This window comes from Gallinula chloropus, assembly GCF_964237585.1.
Source record: "Gallinula chloropus genome assembly, chromosome: 5".
NCBI lineage: Eukaryota > Metazoa > Chordata > Aves > Gruiformes > Rallidae > Gallinula > Gallinula chloropus.
Window position 1 is genome coordinate 75,828,221 of NC_140090.1, and position 24,763 is coordinate 75,852,983.

The 24,763-nt window shown below is 43.7% G+C and overlaps 1 protein-coding gene across 2 annotated transcripts in view; it reads left to right on the top strand.

Moving 5' to 3' along the window:
* Positions 1 to 24,763, top strand: part of GRK5 (G protein-coupled receptor kinase 5) — a 165,729-nt gene that overhangs the window by 119,918 nt on the left and 21,048 nt on the right. For both annotated transcript variants that reach the window (XR_014617331.1, XM_084264738.1), the window contains exons 5-9: positions 16,357 to 16,457; positions 19,326 to 19,418; positions 22,188 to 22,251; positions 22,800 to 22,940; positions 24,034 to 24,224. Coding sequence is in view for 1 of the 2 variants with exons in the window: in XM_084264738.1 (XP_084120864.1) it covers positions 16,357 to 16,457; positions 19,326 to 19,418; positions 22,188 to 22,251; positions 22,800 to 22,940; positions 24,034 to 24,224 (590 nt within the window). In the remaining variant the exon portion in view is untranslated. The remainder of the gene's footprint in view (positions 1 to 16,356; positions 16,458 to 19,325; positions 19,419 to 22,187; positions 22,252 to 22,799; positions 22,941 to 24,033; positions 24,225 to 24,763) is intronic.

Sequence of the window (24,763 nt, forward strand, 5' to 3'; positions counted from 1 at the left end):
TGAAGGGGGAGGCAGTTTTTCAAGTAATCATGATTCAGGCTCTTTGTGGCTTTAACATACTGACCAGCCCCTATGTGCCCACTGGGGAAGTGGCGAAGAGGTCTAGAAGCCTTTTGTTGTGGTTGACACCAGGGAAAGCACCAGCGGGTCAGACTTGCACCATCTCCCTGGCCTGTAGTCAGCAGCAATGATGAAATCTGAATGTGTCCTGGCACCTGAAAGGGAAATCAGGTTTAGGCCTCTTGGAGAAGTGGCGTGTAGGAACAGCCTCCCTAGGGATGTGGTAGAGTCCTCATTACTGGAGGTTTTCAAGATGCTATTGAACAGGGTGCTAGATAATCTCATCTAGGTTCCCTTTCCCAGGAAAGTTTGAACCAGATGATTTTTAAAAGTCCTTTCCAAACTAAGCTGTTCGATGATTTTACGTACTCACGTTCTCATCTAGGAAAACACTAGTATTTCCTCTCTCACCAAAATTATATTGAAACATTCATATCCAACAGGCCACTTTGAACTATTTGACAGGAGGGTGATGAGAGGAGCACGTGTGATCTTCATGCCGAGGATGCCAAAATACAAGCATTTTCCTGGCTTCCTCAGCAGCATCACTTGAGTGGTGAGTGGGAGAGTGAAACAGCAGAGGTGTCCTCTAGCTGAAGACATCCCCATCCTTGAAACATGCTGTGAAGAATTGTTAAGCTACTTGCCTGAGGATGTCCAGCTGTAAGCTAACTACTCCTCAGGGACTTTGTGGGATGAGCACTAGTGAAAGGGCCTTATCTCTTGAGAGGCATGTTTCCTCTTGACCATTAAGAAGAAGAGACCCAACGAGGCACGTACCACTTCAATACTGTAATCTGAAGGGAAATCCATCTGCAAGCTGCCTTTGCTTAGCAGGAGCAGCTCAGTGGTTGCCACACTGGTGAGATGAAGGTTTCTCGACTCGAGCCTTGCTTCTTCAGGAGAGGTTTTAACAGTTTCCACGAAAAAGGCACTTAAAGCTGCCTTCTTGAGTTAATAAGCCCATAGGGCAAGAGTCCAACCCACAGGAAGTCTAAAATTTCTGAGGTTGTGAAATATGATGGTAAAACTGCTAACATGAATTGGTCGCAAATATTTCTTTCCTGGCTTTTCCTAATCACAACAGTTGGGCAGGAATGTTTCGGGTTTAGGTTCCAGTTCTGTCTGTAAATGGAAAAGCCCTCGGTGCTTTGTGGAACAGTTGAGAACCCAGCCTGGCTTCATTACCTGGCTGCTTCTTGTACCAAAAAGAGCAGAGAGATATGTACTGCTTTTCCAATTAGAGTTTTGCATCTCCACGCAGCGTTTTTGCCTGCCTGCCTGACAGCTGCCATGCCTTACTCAACTAAATCACTAACCCCTTATTTTCTTTTTCGCTGTAAATCACCTTGAGATGCTTTGCGAGACGCTATATAAAACTAAATTGATTTGAAATGGCTCTTAAGACAGTCTCCATATGCCATTAGAGTTTATATTTGGACTCAGCTGGCTATGAAAAATGTTGCTGAATAGGATGCCTAATGTGCATTGTTATCCCCATTAATATACTTCACGGAATATGAAGAACAGCAACAGCATTAGTTTTCTTATCTGAATTCCTGTTCAGTCTCCTTTCCTCCAGGAAACGCACAGAATAAAGGCCATGTTTCAGCGTCTTTCTTTGCTGTAAGAGGTTAGCTGGGCGCAGCAATAACCTCCTTACTCCAGTCTAAGGCTAACTATGAGTATTTTGCTAAATGAAAATATGTCTTTGTTCACACGAACAATTATAGGATAAGGAAGGGAGGGAAAAGTCCCAGGAAAGGGAAACTGGCTGAACAGCGGTGCCTGTCCTTCCACTTGTCTACTGGCTGAAATGTGCTCTTCTCTCAAACCAGTTCTTTATGGAGAGGAAAACATCTATTCAGGAAGAGTGAGATGAAATTAAAATGATACATGAGTCCTTCTGCTGGACAAAGCTGTGCAGCTGAGTCCAGGCTCCTGCTCACAAACACCCTCTGCACATTGCTGAAGAATAGTTTTCTCATTGTACACTGTTGCTTTAAACTTGATGCCAAGGATCTTTGCCTTCACTTGCTCCCTCTTGAGATCTTTCTCCCCCCTTCCTATTTTCACCACCAAAATAAATGCAGACTTCAGCACTTGCACTTCTGAGTGAGTCATCTTCACTGATCACTAAAGCCTTCCATCTCCCCTAAGGAAAGTTTCATGTATCACTTATTAATGGTTCTGGCCAAACCCTGGAAGGGCAGGTCACATTATACCAAGAATTGGATGCCAGAACCTCTTCCTCAAACTGTTCAGTTTTACTAAATGTCTTCTAGGGAATGTGTGATAATTAGGTTTTGGAATGGCCCAAAAGAAAGCTGAATGTCACTGTAAGGGAAGCTCTGAAAGAAAGGAACATTAAGCTTCTGTAAAGCAATCTGCAGAGTTTAATAGCAGACAGAGGCTTTGTGTTCGAAAGGTGAGCCTTCAGGGACTGTTTTCTACATGGTTACCTCTCGTACAAATTCGGCTTATATCACCTATATCCAGCGAGTCATCTCTGTCCCCCTATACTCTTATTATCTTGCTGATAAAAGGGCAACACAATATCACTTCTCACTGGCTGTGGTGCATGGTCCCTTAAGGCTTGGCCCAAGAGTTATCTCCACAGCTAGTTTTCAAATTTTTCTAAACTCTATGCATTTCATTAAGGACCCAATTGAAGTGAGCAATGAATGAAGTGCCTGTCTGAACGCCGTGTGTTGCAGGGATCCAGGATGGGCTAGAATTATTTACCCCGTGAAAGCGTTATTCACTGTGTCCTTTGGGTTCCTATTAGGAGACTTTTCAGGATGCTAAATGCTTAAGCAGAAATCCTGGCCTTACTTGAGCCGAGGAGAGTTTTGCCATTTAATTAATTGCCCTGGGACTTTACCCTTTGACTCAATGGATTTCTCATCTCCCCTTTCTATTGACTTCGCTACTCTATGGGCACCATTTTAGTCAGAGATGATAGCATTACTTAGGCCTCTGCTTTGCAGCTAGTGTAATCGATACATAATCCAGTCTCCAGAGAAATCAATACATAATTCTTGTTGTTGTTCCAGAGACAGCACGATCAATATCTCTTCTGATCACTATGTCTTAGTCCAGGAAAGTACCTTCTCAGCGTACTTTCTGCGTAAGCTCATCTTTCCAAAGCTCAATTCTGGAAAGTATCTGAGCAGCAGAATGGCAACCTTGTTATACAAATTGATGCTTTCTAATCGGAATTTATTTTAATAAGCATTCCTCTGTCACTGGGACCAGGCTGTAATACAGTGTGGCAGAGGAATCTGAAAAATCACAGTGTTGCCTTGATTAGGAGTCCCTTTGCTGTGGTCTCAGACTAAAAGGCATTTTCTCACGGTTTGCTCAAGTCCTGTTTCCTCATCCTTTACCCTCTGTTTATAATACAAATGTTAGTTAACTAAACACGTACTGAGGATTTCTGTCTCTCGCAGTGGTGCCAAACTGCATGAGAGCCTATGGAAGCAACATGGAGTCTCCTCTATCCCAGTGATGCTGTCCCAGAAAAGGTCATTGGGCAGTCCTGTGCCCTGTCTGTCCTTTAGGCTTAAGGAAGGCTGCATTTGCTCAGACTGGTTAAAGGTTTGGGCTGGGGTCATTGGCTATGCTGCTTTTATGCTAAGCGGTTCTATTAGTTGAAGCTCTGATTTTCCTTCCTTCTTTTGGAGAGGTCACGCTCCCAAGTTCATCTGCTTCTTAACTGTTTGTCATTTGTGGTTAGGGAAATCATTGGGATGACTTGGTCAGTGGGCAAAAGCCTTCTAACTTCCCTGTGTTTGCTGGAATAACTCTGAGTTGACCCTTTGGAAACTTGCTTCAGCCAATTGATCTCAACCACACATGTAAACCTGGCTCACATCTGTCTGCTGAGGCCGGGCAGCCCCCCCAGACCACGCTGACTCCTCTCAGAGACTGGCCAGGGCATCCAAAAGGGCTGTGGACACTCTGCAAATAAAGAGCTGTCTGCTCAGGATTATCTGAGAACGGGAAGGATGTACTTGCCTGCCCTTGGCTAATGAATGAGAGGAGCTTCCTCCTCTCATTTTCAGGGGCTCATCTTTTCCCTATCACCTCTGCAAACCCCTCGTCACTCATAGTTTGTATGGATTATCCAGTGGCCAGGGAAGTTGATTCTAGGCCTTTAAGGTTCATTCAGCTACCTCAGAAACAGCTTCTTCTGCCTGAGAATTTTGCCTACATGGAGGAAAAAAGGAATCTGCCTTTTTTAGCTATCTGAAACACTTGCTAACAAGGCACTCAGAGTCTGCAGGAGATGGCTTTGTGCATTTGCACAGAATGACATTAAAACAGACCTCGGTGAGTCCAGCCTCTCACACTTCCAACACATGCATTGCATCCCTGCTTGTCCAAACTCAGGGAGGCATCTGGATAGGAGAGAGGACATGTCTCTCTCTGCCCACTGACTGTACTGGGAGGTCAGGGAGACTTTGAGTGTCTCAGATTTTAGGTGATTAACGTGCAATGAGGGGAATTCCATGCTAGATGTAATGTGAAATGCATTCGATGACTTCGCACGGTGTATCCATGCAGGTTTCTATGTACGTCTTCTCAGTTGTCCAGGAACCCTTTGCACCCCTGACCTCCACAGCCCTTCTATCCACCCGTCGTGACTTGCAGCAACTTTCCTGGTTGGTTCAGCTTCGGATTTCTGAAGCTAAAAACGTAACAGATCAACAAATATCTCCCTGAGCTCAGTTTTCACTGTGTTAAACTCAGAAGTAGTAGCAGGCACAGTATGCTTGATCCCAACGAGAAAGAGAAGTAAGAAGCACTAGATGAAAATGGAAATGAAGCACACTTTATTTTTTATCTGATTCCTTCGTAATAGGAAATTTGGATTCTAGAAGAAATTCTAGAAGAATTCTAGAAGAAGCCTCGTAGCCACACAAGAATGGGCCAGGCAAGTTCAAATGCAATGCCTGAGGCTGTCACCCTTGGCTGGGATGATGTAACTACAAGAATCACTAAGCTAACAATGTTAAAGAGTGTGTTGTTTTAACTTGGAACCAGAAATCACAGCGTTACCAGAAGGAGTCTTTTACATTTCACAGAAAACAAAAATATTTCCATTTGTTAAAATACCACTGGATAAGCATAAAAAATAAGAAAATGAGAATGTTTAAAAAATATTTTGATTTGAAATGGATTTTAAAACAACTGGCGTGTTGAAACTGTGGAAATGTGGCACTTCAGGCTATTCATGTTCAATTTTTGTTTTCCCCAGTAATGCAGCTACGCTTCCAAAACTCACTTAACCTGCATGCCATTATGTGTGATAACTGATTATTTTTGAATCAACCCAAATTCTGACCTGAGTCAAAAATCAAACGTGTAGCAAGTTGGTTACCCTGGCACAAACACTGTTTGTCCAACAAGCAGAGCTGAGGAAGAGCTGAATATGCCACTGCAAACAGTGTGTCATCTCCTACAATAAATGTCTTCCCTCTCAATACTTTGTGGTGGCTATTACCCTAGGAGCGTTAATGGATCGTGTGACACAGGTGATTAGGGAATGCCCTGTTTCCAGCAATGCTAGCAGGGATGTTGTTTGCTCTTGTGGGTGTTTCCAGCCTTTCTGCAAGCTGGCCACTGGTTCCTGCCTGATGTTTATTGAATTCACTTCCTAATCTTTTTCAAGGCTTTCTTGAAAAAGGATTTTCACTCAAGTGTTTCCTCAAGATTTTGACCCGCTGGTGGAAAAGGATGAAGGCAAATTCTGCAAAATCCCCACTACAACCGATAGTACAACAGCCACTGACTCGATCCATCCTGCATCAGACCTTTATGCATGAGCTACCTTCCTGCAAAGCAAACAGCTCGTGGACCTCAGCGTGAGGAACTCTTGCAAGGGGAAGGTTACTCATGTTTACAGGCTGTGTCTCAGAGGAGTGAATTCAAGCAAGGATCTGTTTGTTTTCCTATAAGAAAGCCTTTCAATAGCGTTGAGGTTTTAAATGAGTGTTTATAGATTTAGGGATTTTTTTTAATGGAACAAATGACATTTGGTTTACCAGAGGAAGCCAAGCTACGGCTGTTGCAACATAAGGTTGCTTGCTAATGTTTAGGCTATCCATCAGTGCGGGAGGACATTAAAAGGTAGAAAGGTTCTGATAAGAGGCTGGACACTGGATGCTATCCAAACCTATTAACTGCATGTGACAAGAGAAAAAAGACTTTCTGAGAACAGAAGATTTCAAAATTGTCCTGGCATCTCTGGTGTCAGTAGTGGTGAGAATACCAGTCTGTTCCCGAAATGCTTCATCAAACATGGGGCTGCTTGTCATGAAGCCCTATAGCAAGGATTCAGTTGGGTTGCTAACAAAAGAGGTTACCATTTCAACTAATGATCCTTCCAAGGATTGCCTGAGTGCCCTAACGTTTAGGTAGCTAGAAATTACTAGTTAGTATTAATTAGTATTTTCTGTTTCTTAAGCTACCTCCCTCATCCTGCTGACAGCTACTGATACCAGTTATTTAATCTGTCCTTTCATCCCTTAATATGTGTGCAAAATTCTTTCCAAGTGGAAAAAAAAAAGGCAACAACAAGTAAAACATACTGTCCCTTCCCCCACTTTAAAGCAAGTTGATACAGACCAATTTCAGCTGGCTAGTTTATGAGCACCTCTACACCAATAAACCTACGTGTCTGTGGAAAGGAGGAAAAATTTGTTTCTTTGGTGAAGAAATATCTATTAGCGGGTTTCCAAAGAATTATTAAAATGATATGTGCAGGGGGGAAGGACTAGGGTTTAAAGATACTGAAAGATATCTCACCAAGGAATTCTTATGAGGCCTAGTTTCTCACTATTTGAAGTTAAAAGCATCGCTTCCACGGTGACCAGTTAGGTTCTTAATCTAAACTGTACCAAAACCCCCATAGCTGGTTGGGATTGCAGCCCCTGTATCTATTTCATTGAAGAGTATCAAGTCTGCAGCTGCTTCACTGAACTTGCAGAAGAATCTGATGAAACAACTAAAATTTGCCTCATGGGACATATTGTGATTTCTGAATTACTTTCTAGGGGGCTTTGAGCATGTAAGATTTCCTATGGTCACCTATAAGGAGCCAGGGAGAAATTTCCCCATCTGATGTAGGCAATCTTCTCTTTTCCTTTGTTGCTCCAAAACTCAGGTGGTCAAACCCCGTAGTTTCTCTGAATCAGATAATTTAACATTTCAAGGAGACTAGACTTTGGATCAAAGATCTTTGTGTAGGAAGTGTTGTGTGTCACACAGCCTGTGCATGGCGGTTGCTTGTTTGACACCATCAGGAACAGAAATGCAGTTTCTGGAAAGGCGTGTTTTGCTTTCAGTGGTAGCAGCTACAAAAAGGTCTTGAGAACAGATTAAACAAGGTACAGCTAGATTGCAGGGCCTATTGCTGATTAACAGGAGAGCCGTGAAAAATGCTTCATACAGTCTTTATGCACTTACCAGAAAGGAAACCTCAGTGGTTGTTGAGTCCCTTCAAGGAAGGGCGTTGTCAAAGACTGAAACTTCTACCCCATCACCAAAGAGGAAGGATGCTGGAAACCCAACAAAGACACTTAGCCTTTTCCTACCAGTGGACTTGCTGGGGCCCAAGAGGCAGCCCAGCAAGTCTGGAGCAAGCAAGTCAGTCTGAAGCTACATCAGATCCACTGCAGTAAGTGAGTTCATGAACCGAGGTGGTTAGTGTTGATGGATTAGTACAACCCCTCCAGGCAGAAGAACATGTTCAGCTGTTTGCTGAGGGCTCTATTGTCTTCACTCATTGTATTTTTCTGTGTGTCAACACATGTTTTGATAGTTTAGTAGAATCTGAGGGAAAACAGATTCATCATGACTCCGGATCAGCTTGCAGCTACAAAACAAACCCCACAGTGGAGAGGCACTGCTGATTTGCTTCATTTAGCTAACAGCAAGTGATCCTGCCCTCAGTACTGAAAACACCATGTGATCAGAGAACAGGACTGGGTTCAATTTTTTTTCTCTGTCATTGAGCCACTCTGTTATCCTGGGTGAGGTATGTCATGTCTTTGACCCCCTTTCCCACTCCCAGGGCTAGTGTGATCGGTTTGCTTTGGGAGCTTTAGCTCTCATGACATGTGTATGTAGTGCCTGGCACCACGGGCCCCCAGTCTCAGGTATAATGTCTACACGCTGTCGTAATAGATAAATTGCTACTAATAGTACAGCTGCTCTCCAAGCTCCCCATCTACCTCACTGCCAATTCCTACATCTGTCATCTCAAAGCAAATATCCTGGAATTATGAAGCCTTGTGCTTTACTGGTTTGCCTCATACAGACCCAGATGACTTTGTGGTAGGAAAAAAATAAAAGAAAATGCAGAAGTTGATTACTTAAAACGCTGCAGCTGTTCCTGATGTAGAGTTGGCTGTTTACTACGTATACAGCTAAACCCAAGCAGACAAGATCAGACACAGCACAAGGAAAAAGATGTTCCAAAGTTTTGTGCATAACACCAAAAAGCGTCAGGAGACTGCGTGTGCTGTGACAGTGCTGGGAACCTTCCCTCACCAGACTGGAACACGTGCCTAGCCCGGACTTCCCAAAATCCGAGTGCCACTCATCCTTCATTGCCTCCTTCTGCTTTTCTCAGTTGGGCTTGATGGTCTGAAAGGTCTTCTCTGACCTAAATGACTCTATTATTCTCATCATTGGTCCCTTCACACTCTTCCAGCTGCTTGGTCAGTACTCCCCAGGCAGTGGTTCAGGCTGAATCTCAGCTGGTGTTGGGCTGCCTTTGCCTCAGGGTGGGAGGTGGGGGGACATCAGAGTCACTCAGAGTGGCTCTGGACATCTCCTGGCAGTGGGCCAAGGGGGAAGCAGTACAGACCCCAGTGGAGACACCACAGGCCAGTTCTTGGGCTGAATTTCTAGCCACAGTAGCAGATCAGCCTAGGAGGCACAAAGAGGCACAGCCTCTGTTTTGTCTCCCATTACCTCTCTCCTTTGAAAACAAGCATTGCCTGAGCACATAAATTTGTTCCTGATTTTGCACCTACCAGCATGACCTGCATGTATCTACCTATTCTTTGTTCTTCTAGTACCTGCTCTGGTCACAGTCCCCCTTATGAGTCTTTGCCTCAAAGGACTGAGAAGAGTCACCACTCCTAGTCATACCCTTGCTACCTGTCCAGATTACTCCTCCTAGCTGAGCATTCCTCAAACATCTGGAGAAGGATGTGACTGTGCAAAAGCACCAGCAGGAATGGCATTGCATGTGGCAGGCATCCCATCCCTGACACAAACCATTGCTCTCTGTTGCTGGTCTCGGGTCACGGCCGTGTGAGAGCAAATCAAATGCAGCAACGCAGCAGCTGGATGAAGCAAATATTTCCAGGGTTGTATGTATGAACTCTTCTCATCCCATCATGCACCAGCTCACACCAAAGTTCATTTTAGCCTGTTGCTTCCATAGTTTTGAGGTCTCTACCAGTAGCAAATCTGTGTGGAGATTTGCAAGTAGATTAAATGTGGAAAATTGCTGTCAACGTCTGAAAGTACATATATTGTTAAGACAGAAGTGCTTGGAACCAGACACAGTTCAAGAAAAATTATGGCTTGAACTTTTGTCCATCGACTGAAACATTTTTAATTGTTTTAAGCTAGTTTGTTGTGGAATGTTTTCATAACCTGAGACATAACATATGCTGCACATTATTTGTTTTATGCAAGGGAATTTAAAATAACTCATCATGTTTCACTATCAGGGCTGCATGTCTGAAACTTCCCCAGGAAAGCAGTTGTGCTTCTGACAAAAGTTTGCATGAAGTCTATTCAATATAAAGAGTGGGGTGTCCTTCTGGTTCATATCATTTTTGTAGGGGTGAGCAGTCGTGCTTTAAGATACCATGATGACTCACGTCCACTGGCAAGAGTAGGTATAAAAGGAAAGCCTGTGCTTCTAGGTTTCTGTTCCTTATTCACTAATTGCAAGCTACAAGTGGACTGATTTGTGGAATGTGAGCATCTCTAGGTTTCAATTTATCTCCCTGAGACTTTGTTGATTTCAGTCACAGATGGCGAATCGACTGTTTTGCAAAACACAGCTCTTCACCTCTCTGTTCGCTGATCGAGATTGCCACCTAGCTCTTGAGGACCTAATCACGCCATGGAGCTTTGCTATTTCGAGGTTCTTAGTTCAAAGGCACTGTGTGAGGATAAAGAATCCCCTCTGGACTACAGACCTGCTCTGTTTCTTGCAAAGTCAGCCAATGCTATCCTTTTTCCTGATCCGAATTTCAGGGTTCTCCAAGCTATTTCTTCTTGTGGAGGAGACAGTGATGATTGAGACATGTGGCTGTGAAACCAGGCTGCTCATTTGCAGAGCAGCTACTTACTCCTTTGCTCAGAGGTGCAGGTTTCCTTTGGTGAGCACTTAACATACAAACTCCCTTCCTCATCTGTTCCCGGGCCATGCCACGTGCTTGTGTTTTGCAGAGTCCAGTGTTATGCAGAATCATTGGTACAAAGGACTGGGAGAAGGCTCAAGAGCCTCTTGCACTGAACAGAGATCAAATACACTTAGATCATCAACAGATGTCTGTCTGCCCTCGGAGGTCTTTCAGACCTCTGAGAACAGATTCCACAATATTCATATGCCTGTTATTGTGCTTCCCTGTGTGGAAAACTAGAAAAAAAGCCTTCATATCCAATTAAGTGGATTCCTTCACATCATTCTCCCAGTGTAGAGCAGAACATGCAGAATAATTGATCCCTGCCCCCTTTATTAAAAACATTTCTATATTAAAAGACCTTTATCGTGTTTCACTCTTACTTTTCCAGACTAAACAAATCTCGTTCCTTGACGCTTCCCTTTGGCATTTTTTTCCCAAGCCTGTTTCTCAACCCTGGAGACATTTGGTGCTCGCATCAGCTCCCTGCAGCTTTCTCAAGCGGTGGTGACCCCCAGATGGATACGTGTCTCTAGCTGGAGTCCCAGCACATCCCTTTCAGTTCCCTTTGTCATTTGGGCACTTTTCCCACAGAAACTGCAGCGTTGCACACAATAAACTGACTCTGCACATGCAGGTCTGTGTGTGTGGGAGGGGTGTGTGTGTGTGTGTATCTTCCTGGGGCTCCGTTACAGCTCTCAGAAATACTGGGAGTCGGTTACACAGACAGAGCAGCAACTCACCCCACCCCAGTTTCAGAGGGGCTAATCCCAGCTGCTGGGTTGTCAGCAAAATGGTGCTGCTCATTGAAGATGCAAATCTCTGCTAGCCCTCTGCCTGCTTGCACTTCCACAGGCTTGGAAGCAGCACATTCAGTGCACTATGTCTTGACCCAAGTCATACATTTCAGACATTTGCAAGTTCTGTCACAAAGAAAGTCAGAACAAAAGTTTGAATTAAAAAGCAAAGTTATCAGAGGTCTTCTGAGTGCCTCCCTTAGTATCACCAGCTTTTCAGCTTGTTTTATAAAGAATTTGATTAGCTGATAGATTGACCAAAGGTCCAGTGTCCTCCACAGAGTCACAAGGAAACTACCAGCAGAGAAGTGTTGTAAGTACCATGGGAAATAAATGTATAGAAATGATTTTATGAGAAGGATTATTCATTTGCTGTCCTGTTCAGTGAAGGTCAACAAATTCTATGTCTTGGAGGGCTGAATGAACTAGCCTGAGGAAAACTTAGAGCCGTCAAAGAAGGAGACTTTGCATCTTAAAGTATGGTGATGCAACACGACATTCAAAACAACAGATAATGGGGAGTTACCCAGCCTGGAAGCTTTCATCTGATCTGAATCAGATTTCCCTTCTTTTCAGTCCTTTGGTGAAGTGCTGAGTGCTGGGAAGTGGGCAGATCCAGATGCAGCACAGACACAGCTGCCTGGCAGGGCTCCTCCAGCACTTAGGCTGCCAGGGGCAGCTATGGCAGAGCAGGAAAGACCAGATGGCATTTGGCTTGTGGTGCTCTCAGCTCCCACCAAGAACCTGGTATTTGTGGGTGACATTGCATCCAAACCTAGTGTCAAACCTAGCCACCATGCTGTCCATCAGTGGGTGCATCCCAGCAAACAGGAGGGGAAGGGTGAGAAGCCACAGTCGAACTCTCGGCAAAATACAGACAGTATCCTGCAGCCCCAAAGGCTTAATTTGGAAGGAACAGTGACCTCCAAATTTTTGTGGACATGAAAACAACTAATCTTGAGCAAGTGTGAGATAACTCAGCTGTTTAAAACCAGAAAAAACAAAGTTTAGAAGAGGAGACTTTTTTTTTCTGCAGAGTGTGTTAATCGCACTCAGAACTAACTGAATATCCATTTCTGGATTCTCACATAACCACTAATCCAATCCCTTGTTGTGCCCTTTTCTTAAAAATTAAGCAAGAGGGCACCATAAAACTCAGATGTTGCTTTGCCAGCAAGATATTCATATGAAGCTTTTCGGTTTCTGACCATAAATAAGAAGATAGGTGAGATAGGAGGTTTGATTAAAACCTGGTGGCAGTCGTTTGGAACTTTGACTTTTATTAAGCTGTCTGGGTAACACGATGAGAGAAAATTTTGTCATTGGATCAATTTAAGCCCTTTTTGTGCTGCTAGAGTCTTGGGCCATCAATCTGGTTTCATTTCCATCAGCATTTACCCTCATGTTACTCTGTTGACGTGACTGGCATCACTTCTGATCTACATTAACGTAAGCAAGATCGAGAATCCATTTCTCTGCCTTCAGGAAACAGAGTAGCCATCAGGGAAAATACAGGACTGTACTTGTTAAAACTGCCCAGCATTTTGTTTTGAATACAGGGAAAAGTAACAGGTTTCTGCAGGTGTTTCTGCAGACTTAGCAGAATGTTTTTTGTCACACTTTCAGATGTAATGGCCTCTTAATCACAGAGTCTGGCTCTCCTAGCTGCCACGGGACATTTAGTACGTTCAAAGAGGTGTCTCTGTTCCCCTGTAAAAGTCAAAGTTGCTTTTACAGCCATTACCCATAAGGCAGGGGGATAACAGCATCAATAACTTGTTTCATCGGGGCTGCAGAAACCTTTTGCACCTCTCTAGGGAAGAAGCAACTTTTCCTTCCATAAGTGGCCCAAGCGTTGCCCTTGGAAGCTTTCACTCCTGGGATCCAAATGCTTTCTTGCACTTGTAACCTGCATGACCTAATTGCTCTCCAGGGGAGCAAACGTAGGTCAGTGGGTTGGGTTTTGGTTTGTAGCTGTTTCTGGCTTTGTTTGAACATTTGGGGGCTGTAGGTGCTCACAGTACAGGGAAAGCGTCAGTCATGGTTATTTAATGGAATAGTGGGAACTGTGAAGTCTCAAGGAAAATCTGAGGAAGGATCATACAAAGACTCCCTAGAGCTGTATGCAGAGCTAGAAAGTGTTGGGTGTGCTGCTCCCATACGTGAGGTATAGCTGGTCCACCCTGAACACTGTCACAGGCTGCATAAGGACACTAAATATTTTGCTGGTCCTACAAAACCTGTGGAGATGATCAGCCTGTGGGAAAAAAGAGGGTTTGTTGTAGAAAGGTAAGTGGGGTGTTTGCAGGGCACTGCAAGGCTTTAGTCCATGTACAGAAAGTCCGTGTCTCTATGTCTTTACTTACTTGATATTGTTAGCTTGCTCTTGATTCACTCAGAGGAAGCAAGGATTCAAAAGTCAGCAACCTTTGAAAAACCAAGTGGTGACTGTGTCTCCAAAAAACTGGGAGAGAGGGCTAACAGTACCTGCCATTTTTAAATACTTCCCACCTTGCTTTACAGTTTCTTTTGCCCATTCTTCTCCACTTTCCCTATAAGAACTTGGTTTCTTCGTTATCATAAAGTCTTAGCTGATGCTTATAATTTATTCTTAATGTGCTTTGATCTCGGACGAAGTCTGATGAAATTGTTACTATAATAATGCATCATATGAGGGATCTTCAACACTAACCTTGAGGCAGCTTACCTCTGACTGGGAAATGAAGTTGCCTGGCATGAGCAAGAATCAGGTCAGTTGACATAAACACCTAACTATGGGGTTTTGTACTTAAATTTCAGATCCCAACTTGGCCCTATAAATGTGGAACAAATCCTAGGTTTAATTAGTAGCAACTTTAATTAGAGGCCCTAGTATCAAACTTACTCAAGTGCAGCCCCATTCGTGTCAGAAAAGACACTCCTGATGCACAGCAGTACAAAGACTACTGAGTCCTTCGGGGATCCTCCTGCACCCTGTAAATCTTAAGGAGGTTCAGGATAACCCAGCTTGGAGCAGTGGGCTCATGCAGCGACGTACAAGCTTTGGGCTGCCGATCAGCTTGCATACTGCAGCCTACTGAGGATGCAAAGTGCAAAGTCCAGCATGAATCCATATGGTTCCTTGCCCAGATCAACTGAAATACTGCTCACCATGAGGCTTTGGTTGATATCTGAATGTTCCTTAGATATGCCAGCCTGCCTGCCTTTATTTTTTGTACAGTGGTTTCAATGCAGGAGCTCTAGGACTGGAAAACAGGACTTTTCAGGTTCATTCCTGATTCTTTCACTGCTTTGCTTTTGCCTCTATTTACTCTCTAGAGCTGCAGCTGGGACTTGGATCCAGTCACGGGCACCTACAGTTAGGAATTTGTCAAAGCTGTCTGATTTACTGAGATTTGTTCTACAGTTTTCAGATCCTGACAACCTTGGTGGCCAATCTGAGAGAAAAACCTGGCTTTTTCTCAGCCTTCCCATCTTTTAGATGAATATGTGAGGGCTTGTCTACCTCTCAAGGAACTGGGAGACTTAATTATTAGCAATGTACTCTGTGATTGAAAGTGGGTGTTTGCGTTTCCTAGATATCTTATGCTGAGGAAATGGAGGAATGGGTGTGGGGGGGAGGGGGGGGAGATGAAGAGATATTTCAGTGAGGTCAAAGATATCCAGCATGTTCTGCAGATCATCTGTCAAGGTTGAATAGTGAGACTGCAGCACGCAGCATGCACAAACAGTCCTGTAAACCATGTTCCTATTTAAAAACATTCAAGTGGAACAAACTCACTTTTTCATGACACAACCAGGATCATATTCACATTTCAGCAGCGGGAAGGAAAAGATAAAAGACTTAATTCAGCTTTCACCATGCTGGAGATTTTCCTCTGGCTCCACCTCTGCCCCTTTGCCTGTCCTCATTCCCAATGTGTTTGAACTCTGCCTGCAATGCATTTCAGTGCTTGCCAAGGTATCCCCAGCTAGGGGTGAATGAATGAGCACATCTGGCCAGGAATGAGTGACGATGCTCTGTGACCCACCCACTCAGCACATCTGGTGGTCGTGGCCATGGATGGGAACCTTACTGAGCGTTAGGGCTTCTGCAAGGAAAGAGGATTTTGTCGTCCCTGACTGGATTTATTGAAAATACCCAAATCCGATTGGTTATGTAAAGGGGCTTTCAAGTGAATGGGAGAAATGTCTATAAATAAGTGCAGACAACACACACACACACGTACACACTTTTTTATATATAATTACAGTATACTGTCAATGACTAAGAATTTGGGCTGCCTAAAAACTGTCTTTACAGATAATTAGTCCCAAAGGCCCCAAACTGGTTAACCATCGGGGCACACTGCAAAAGACCTCTCTTTGGTAAGGGCTTTCTGAAGGGGCTGAATGTACATTCTCTCCAAAGGGAGGAGAGGATGAAAGGAGTTTATGTGCTTGGTTGGCAGGGTTCCTTTTTGAAGTGATTATTTTAAAACTGCTGGATTATTTTTGTCCTTCTAATGATGAATTAAGGTGTCCAGACACTTTTGCAATCGTCTTTTTTATATTATTTATATGTAAATCAATAAATACCAATGCTCTGCTCTTGTTTTCCTTTGCTGGTTAAAAAAAAAAAAAAAAGAAAGAAAAAAGAAGATGGATTTTTCAGGCAGCACAATGAATCATCAATGAAGTGAAAACACTGGGCAAATTCTCTTTTGTTTAAGATAATGGCCTGTACACAGTTCAGGCCAGCACATTTTTCATGGGATGCAAGGGAGCAGTTCAAAGAATTGGCAAGGAGTGCGTCCTGCATATTCATGAGGCTGGGCAAGGAGGTGAAGGTACAGGAGAAGGCAAAAAAGCAATGTGAGGATAGAGTGGAATGTGGAGCGAGTTACCACGGTGTCCTATTTTACTGCTGTTTGACGTAAAGCTCCTTTGCTTTTACACAACCGCTGGAATTGAATGGAAGCAGCTCAGGGCATAAATAATGAATGTGTCTTTTACGCGTTCGGAGAGGAGAATCTGCACCTCATCACAGAAGTAACATGCCCCTCTCTTCTCTTCCCCAGTCTCCAGCCTGCGTTCCTGAAGTCAGTCAAGATCTTATCCAACAGACAGAGGAGAAGCTCAAAAACAGCCCCTGCAAAGAGCTGTTCTCGAACTGTACAAAGTAAGTATAACTCAGTACCCGAAGATCGCAGAGCTGCAGCCAGCAGCTTGTAAGGAATGTGTCAGGTAAAGAGAGATGGTGCAGTCTGAACCTGAAGCAGGGATCTTCAGCTTAGGTTCATAGTGCTGGAGGTGCAGCCGACAAGCCGTGAGGTCATTTCATCTGGACAAAATACAATGAAGGTTTCCGCGCCGCTCTATACGCTCCACACAGGCACTTAGTGTCTCAGGTATTTCACAGGGTGTCCTAGCCAAGTAAACCAGCCTTGGATTTCACGCGGTGTGAAAAGAGCTACGATGATAATGTATCCAAAGAAAACATCTCTATTTCAAAGTGAATAAAAATTAAGTGGCTATACAGCCCATTTAGACAGAGGAATGCGCAAACTTGCTCCACATGGCTCTTACAGAAAATCTTCACCAGGAGAATGGAGCTTTTTCAGTGCCTTCTGTCTGCCTGTGATGTTCAAACGAGCGTGTGCTGTTTCATCCTTTGCCTGGCGAAAGGCTTATCAGTTTTTGCAGTGGCGAGGCGATTCGTACTCTTACACGGTGAAGCCCCGGGTAGGCAACCTGCATTCACAAACACTGACCCCAGTACGGTCATGCCAGTAGTTCATAAACCAATAAAAATAAGAAAAGGAGGGATCATCACAAGCCGGCCCGTGTGGTTTCTGGCCGAGCAGGGTTTGTTTTCCCTGGATGATGTAATGGAGATTTGTAAAATTCGCTCTGCTGTCATTCATTGTTTTGACTCATTTCATTGACCTTTTCTGTTTTCAGTTATTCTTTGCGTTGGTAGGAGATGTGGGTTATTTCTGGCCTTCTCTTTTAACATAACCAGTTTCCTCGCATTGGCCTGGTGTCATGTAGAGATGCTCGTATAACTCGCACCAGTTGTGTGTGCCAGTCCCGACGACAAAGGCAGAGCTGTGCTCCACACAAACCCCCCTGCTCCTTCTTTCCAGTTCTCAAATCGGTTTGAAAGCTGACAGTTCCCTCTAAAATGCACTTTGTTGTTGCCAAAGAGGGGAACTAAAAAGCAAGCAACTGCTGAAAGGCGGCTATTGTTCTTTAAAATACGTGCAGCTTTTAATTAGCTGAATGGAATAGGCTAGCGTTGGACACCGCTTAATTCAGGCTTGTATTCACCAGCAGCCATTCCTTCATCTCAACTGAAACACATAAATGAGCCAGGTTTGAGACCTTGTTAATAAATATGCTGATCGTTTCACATGGACTGAAACGGGGTCAAAAGGAAGTTTTAAAAACTTGCTGTTGGTATTTACTAAATGTACTGAATAATGTTAATTTTGGAAGAGTTCACAGTCAGACCAAAAAAAAAAGGAGGCATACATACAAATCCGAAGCTTGCTGTCCTGCAGAAGCAGGAATGGGAATGGCTTTCAGGCCAGTCTTCACAGATAAGATCAGTCTGCAGGAGAAACACATGAAATAACTGCGAACTTCTGCTTTGACCTTTGATATTTTGATTGCCTGTTCCTGCCCGGCTTCAATTTCCCCTATAATTTTGGGTTTGAATTTGGACATTTGTTAAAGCTCATTAAGACTTACTTTTTTTATTGTATTTCGTAAGTTTGAATCCACTTAGGGGAAACCATCTGATCCATGTCCCATCAAAGCAGACGATGACAACAACGATTTGACTTCTGAATACTGAATATGTGCGATTCCCTGCCTCTTCCAAAGGGATGGCGCAAGAAATATTACCCAAAAAATATTCAAACAGATGAGAAATACCAAAAACTTGTGAATAGTAGTTTAGGAACAGGGAGGAACTAAACCAAGGAGACACATTAATCATGGTGAATTGTTTCCTTGGGTCTAAAACCACCCAAAGATAAGACATAGATTATCCATTCCCAAACTGATGTAGTCCTTCAGAGAGGATTTCCTCCAGCAAAATCTAGAAATGTGTCTACATACTTTAGATATGGGCATTTTCCACCCAAATCCCAGTTTTGTCCCCGCTAATGCTGTCAGGAAAGGTGGATACAGAAACCCCAAAGCAAGAAACAAAACAGGCAGGGCAACAACACCCCCCCAAACAGTGCAACCACCTTCATCTCAGCTCAGCCTGTCTTCTTTTGGTTCTAAACCTTGGGCCTTCCTTATGGGATGTCTGTTGGTCTTTGGCTGCTTGTTGCCTCTCACGAGCAACACATTTATTTCCTACATTTGCAGATCAGTCTTTTTTTTATTCTTTTTAATATGCAAAAGACTTTGCATGCACTGTGTGAGCCCCAAAACTGTTTTCATGATCCAGAAACAAATCCACATCCATTTGCAGGCTTTCTTTCCTGTTTTACCTTAAAAAGCATATAGCTGTTAGGAAAATGCCTTTGACTTTAATCACAGTCATTACATCTTATGTATAGCAGGAAATGAATCTATTTTTTACCTCAGAATAACACCTCTGACAGAAAGGGGCATCAGCCAGAAAGTTGCAATCCAGGTGTAAACATCCCCCAAAGTTTAGGAGCTCAATTCCTGAGGGTGTTTTGTTAAGTTTTGATTTACTAACAGAAGCAAAGATATTTGTTGTCTGTTGGCTAACAGCCTTTGTAAAAGTCCATTGAAGTCAGTGGGAGATGCTCTGTTAATTTTCAGCAAGCATGACCAGTGCATATTGGTGTTCAGCTGGTATAAGGCCCCCTGTTATGAAATACATTAAACCTATCACTTTGTTCCCAAATAGAAACCGTGAGTAAAATAAGGTATGAAATAAAGTAGAAGTAAAATGATCTTACCGTAGAAGAAATCTGGATTTTTCTCCTCTTGTTTTGTTTCTCTTTTGCTCCAAGTTCAGGATTATAAAATGCTTATATATTCTTTTCATCTGAGATAGATCTGTCCTTGACCACCTCAGTGGAGACCCATTTCAAGAATACCTTAACAGCATGTACTTCGACAGGTTTCTCCAGTGGAAGTGGTTGGAAAGGTAAGTGCTATTTATTTTGTCTTTTCTTTTTTTAATTAAGAATTAGCACAAATTTATTTTCATTTCCCATGCAAAATCTTCAGAATACATTCAGAATCTGACAGCTCAGACAGTGCATGTTTGATCCCTTTGTCTTCTGGCAAAAGAGTCTGGCCTTTCTTCAGCGTCACTGTGCCTCATCCTAATGCTTTGCCATTTATGGCCCTCTCCCTCTTTTCACTGTTCTCCTTCAAGAAGGTCCATCAAGACTCACTCCCCATTTCCCTGAGCTGTACTGCAGGAAACCTTTCCCAGACAGCTCCAGGAAGGCTCTCCTAATTTCAACTTTTGTAAGTTTTCATTGCTAGAAGGCTCATGAAGAGGTAATAATGGCTTTAGCCACAGGAAGATGCCATGGTTATGTTGGCATCTGACTGAATTGAACCATGTGGCCAGTTTCATTGCAGGCCACGTCCTAATTCATGTTACAGCTTGCAGGACAGAGCGTGCTTTTTAATAACCTACCCTTGTACATCTGTAATGCTAAATGTAAGATATCTCTACAGTTTCTGGGGTTTGCATTTGCAAACATTGTGCCCAAGCAAGATTGAAACAGATGCTGCTCCCAGGGAAAGTAAAGAGTAAAAGAGAAATCCACCCCAAAACACCAGAGAAGCAGTTTTGGCTCCTAAAGCTCAAGCATTCAGCTGTTGGAAAGTACTTAGTACATTAGGCACACTCGATATGATTAAAGTACATTCAGCAACTTCAGGTGTCTTCCTGTTTAGCCCCACTCTGAGCATGGTGACTTTTTGTCCAGACCAGTTGTCACTATTATTAAATCACTGCAAACAGACAAAAATGTAGGTCCTCACGTGGTGCTTTTTGGCTAGACATATCTGAGCAGATTCAATAACTGGGCAGCCTTAACGGGTATTAATCTGCAAGACAAGGGGCCTTTGCCTTCTCCTTGTCGGTGAGGGCTGCAGCAGATGTACACTACTGGGTAACAGTGACCTCGAGCTGAGAGAAGCCCCAGTTTCCACAAACGGAATTAATTACAGCTGATGAGTTAGGGCCAGATCCTTGAGCGGTGCGGATCAGTGTGATGTCTGGAAGATCAAAGGAGCTGTGCCAGTTGCTCTCCCTGGAAAGCTGCAAAGCCTCTGCACGGTAGGGAAGGGAAGCGGTGGGCAGAGGGGAGAGCTGTTTCATGCCAAGACGTGCTCCACATGCCATCTTCACTGAACCCAGCATTTACCCTTCCATTTCAATTAAAAAACAACAACAGATGATTCATCTCTAGCCAGGCTATTTCCTATCTCTTTTCACATACGGGATAAGGAATTTTCTCAAATGCTTTGAGGATTTGTTTTTTTCCATTCCCCCCCAAAAAACGTGACAGGCTATTGGATGTGCCTGGCTTAAGAAACTGGGAGAACTGTTTATAGGATTAGCAAAGAGATGTTAGTGAGACAGAGGGATCAACAGCTCCTTCTGACAGTCTGCTGGCTCCAACGGAAGAGTCAAACAGTCCATTTATTCCAGGGACATTGCTGAGCATGTAGTTATCACTGCTAATTGTTGCTTTTAACTACATGAGTATTTTCAGTATCTTCACAGGAGCCTGAAAATAGCTTCTTTTCCTCTCCCAGTTTTGGCCCTCTGCGTGTTTTTCTTCCCCCACTTTTAAAAACAATAATGAACATAGATGAAACCATTCACTTTAACATTTATTCCTTATTGTCATCAACCTCATCGTCACTGTTGTGGGAACAGCCACGTTATTGTGCTCCCTCTGCCGACTGGCTGCCAGCCAGAGGAAAACAAAGCCGGGAGGAATATTCATATCCACTGCTAATATCATAGTAAAACTTCGGTGATGGAGCAGTGGATACAGAACTGGATCTCTCTGAGACTGGAGTTCTCCTTCTGTCATGTTGCAAGAGTTTGACAATAACAAACGTGGTATAAGTTAGAGGGCTTGGAGCTCTTTTGGCAGAGCAGAATTTTGTAGGGATTCCCCTGCGATCATATAGAGAACATGTCTAGAGATCATTAGGGAGCACTCAGCCCTCAGAGAGCCAGGCTCATTTAACCCTTAAAAGGGAAGGGTTCCTTTCCCTCCCTTCATGCCCGTGGTGCTCTCCCAGGAGTCAGGTACCCCAGGGCTTGGAGCCCAGCTTCCTGCTCTCCTGCGAACGGAACCTAAACCCACCTCTCCGGTTCCTGGGATTGTTTCTTTCCTTGTTTCGCATCAGTTTCCTGTTTTATTTAAGGTCAAGAAACCAGAAATGTTTTCTGGTGGTGAAGTTTGGATCTCTTTTTCTCATCTTGAAGACGAAGCAAAGCAGTAAAGTGTTAGCCCAGCACTACCCTTAAAAATCACTATATATCATGAGAATTAATATCTTCTTGGAAGCTCTCAGGACTCCTTTTTGTTTAACAAAGGCCAAAGCTGTATAATGGAGATTCAGAGCCCGACTTGGTCCTAAGATGCTAGCAGAAATTATACTGATGACTCACTAATGTGTTGTATTTTATTACAGCTTAATATGTTGGAATTGAAAAGTTCAAGCCATACATAGTATTGAAGTAATGCAATTACATAATTATGTATTATATTCTATAATATAATTACCTTGAAATAACGTGATTATATAATATTTATCTATTTTGCTTTTCAGAAGTATGCTCTGAAATAAATAAATCACTGAGGATGCCTCCAACCTAGCGTGTCTTTCTTTTTTTCTCTGCTTTTTTTTTTCTTTAATTTCCTTTTTCTTCCAGGCAACCGGTAACGAAAAACACGTTTCGGCAGTACAGGGTACTGGGGAAAGGTGGCTTTGGGGAGGTGAGTAATTCTGAAAGTTTCTGTTAAGGGTGTTTCTTACTTCTTTGGCATCACAGGTTACAGGAGCCTGATATGACAGGGGCTGGTTTTCCTTAATCGCTGGCGGTTTTACCTCAGCTCTGGCGACACCGTCATCTCGAAAGTTCGCTTTCGAGAATTATTTCGCCTTCGACTGTTGCATTCACAGAGGAATGGAGGGTTGCACCCTTATTTCTGTTTGGCTGCTGGCTGGAGGTCACTGCCTGGGCAGCAGAGCCAGAGGAGGAGGCGAGGACAGGCTTTACTGAGCAGATTACAATCTGCGCAGACAAAAGGAGGTGGGACAGGAAGCAGGCGGAGGAAAGTGAAATAATTAAACCAATATTACACAGCAGGTTTGGAAACAGTAGTCGGCTCCCCAGCTGCCCCTGCCTGGGCCTTATTTGCGATGCCGCCGTCTCTAACCTTAAAAGGACTCGAGCGGATCAGAGGGTGAGGAGCGAAGTGCGTCCCGGAGGCGGCGGCGGCTGGCTTCGGCCTACCCAGCATTTGTTGCCTTTCATTTGCAGGTCTGCGCCTGCCAAGTCCGGGCGACGGGGAAGATGTACGCCTGCAAGAGATTAGAGAAGAAGAGGATAAAAAAGAGGAAAGGCGAATCCATGGCACTCAATGAGAAGCAGATCTTAGAGAAAGTCAATAGTCAGTTTGTAGTGAGTATTGAACTCCCCAGCGCTCAGCTCCCTGCTCACCTGCTGGGCTCTGTCTCTCCTTGGATCTGATGTCTCTTCCCACTTCTGCTACAGGGAAAGTGCCACAAGCTGACTTCTTTCACTTTGCACCTTAGTCCTGCTCCGTGCACCTTTGCCAAGTCTCATTTTAGTCTCTGGTCTGTGAGAAGTGCACCAAAGAAAGTGCCCCGTTTCTACCATGGGAACATAATACATTTTACAGCTTTGACTTGCATCAGGGCAAGCTATTTTTATCCAATATCTGGGAGAGAGGAGCTTTGAGGTCTGAAAGGAGGTTCAACCCTAGTAGACCAGAAGAGATTGGCCACTAGGAGCATCTAACCTATGACACGGAGCTGGTCTGCCTGATGTAGGGCTTTCCTGAGCCCTGACAGCTCTGTAGAAAACTTCCCTTAGCTCTAAAAAAAAACCAGTAATAAAGAAATTATCTCAGCATCTGTCACTTTATATTATTTTAGGAAACTCTGTGAATACGACAGATGCAAGATGTTGACTTACCTCTGGCAGGGGCAAAGTCAATGGCACAGATTTAAAAGTGATGGGTAACTTTTGGCTTGTCTAATCCTTCCTGGGACACCCACCAGTGCCTCGTGGGGGTAATGCTGGCCGCCATGCCTCAGCAATGGTCCCTTTGATCACTACAGGACTGGCCTTTCTGGGCCTTCCTGGGACCCTAGTGAGATGATGGGGTTTTGACAGTTATCCAGCAAACAGTGCAGCAGGAGGTGTGGATTCCCTTGATTAATAAGATTTCTCTTAGACAGAAAATCATACTGTGAATTAACATGTTGGTCCAGCCCATGAAGCTGTCTGAGCATTAATGTTGAGAGTTTCTGATGATGAATGGACTGGATTCAACAAATAAATCTATAAAATCCTAACATCTGATTTTTCTGTACTTGTGAAAAGTATGCCTGCTACTGTACTAAGACCCATATCGAATCCAGTCAATATATCTTTTGACTTTTCTAGAGAAAATCTTCAATGAAAAGCTAGTGCTTTCTTCTTGGCAGCTTACTGAACTGTCACAACTGTGTCACAAATGTTTTTCTAGGTCAATTTAGCCTATGCCTATGAAACAAAGGATGCACTGTGCTTAGTTCTGACTATAATGAATGGAGGTGACCTGAAGTTTCATATCTACAACATGGGAAACCCAGGCTTTGAGGAGGAAAGAGCTTTGTTTTATGCAGCAGAGATTCTTTGTGGCTTAGAAGACCTGCACAGAGAAAATACAGTGTACAGGTAAGCAATGTCTAGAGTCTTAGGGCATCTTGTTTGGGCAGGAGAGAATTCCCTGCATCCTCCCTGCTCGTTGTGGTGCTCTACAGCTTAGATGTCTCCGTGATTTGGCTGAAATTTTGCAGAACCCTGTACAAATACAGTATGATTCAGTAATCATGGAAGGAAGCAGTTGCCTCACTAAATACATCCTGTCTAAATTATACAGAACTAACACAAAGCTCCCCAAACCCTACCTCAGAGTGAACTGGGTGACACAGAGAATTATAAAAGTTCCTTTAAAGGGATTTCTTTAAAGAATCTAACTCCTAGTTGGCATGAAATGGAGATCATTCTAGTCGAGGCGCTGTCTTAATTACTTAGCTTATATTGCATTAGGGGCTGCGGCACATCTGATGTGGAAAAAACATCTCTCCTACTCCAGAGGGGATAGCGCAGGAGGGTGTTGGAGGCACAGGGAGTGGATTTAGGCTCTGGGACATGAACTAGTTTGATTAGCTAGGTTGGATTGCAATGGTGGCCATAGCATGCCAGCCATGGAA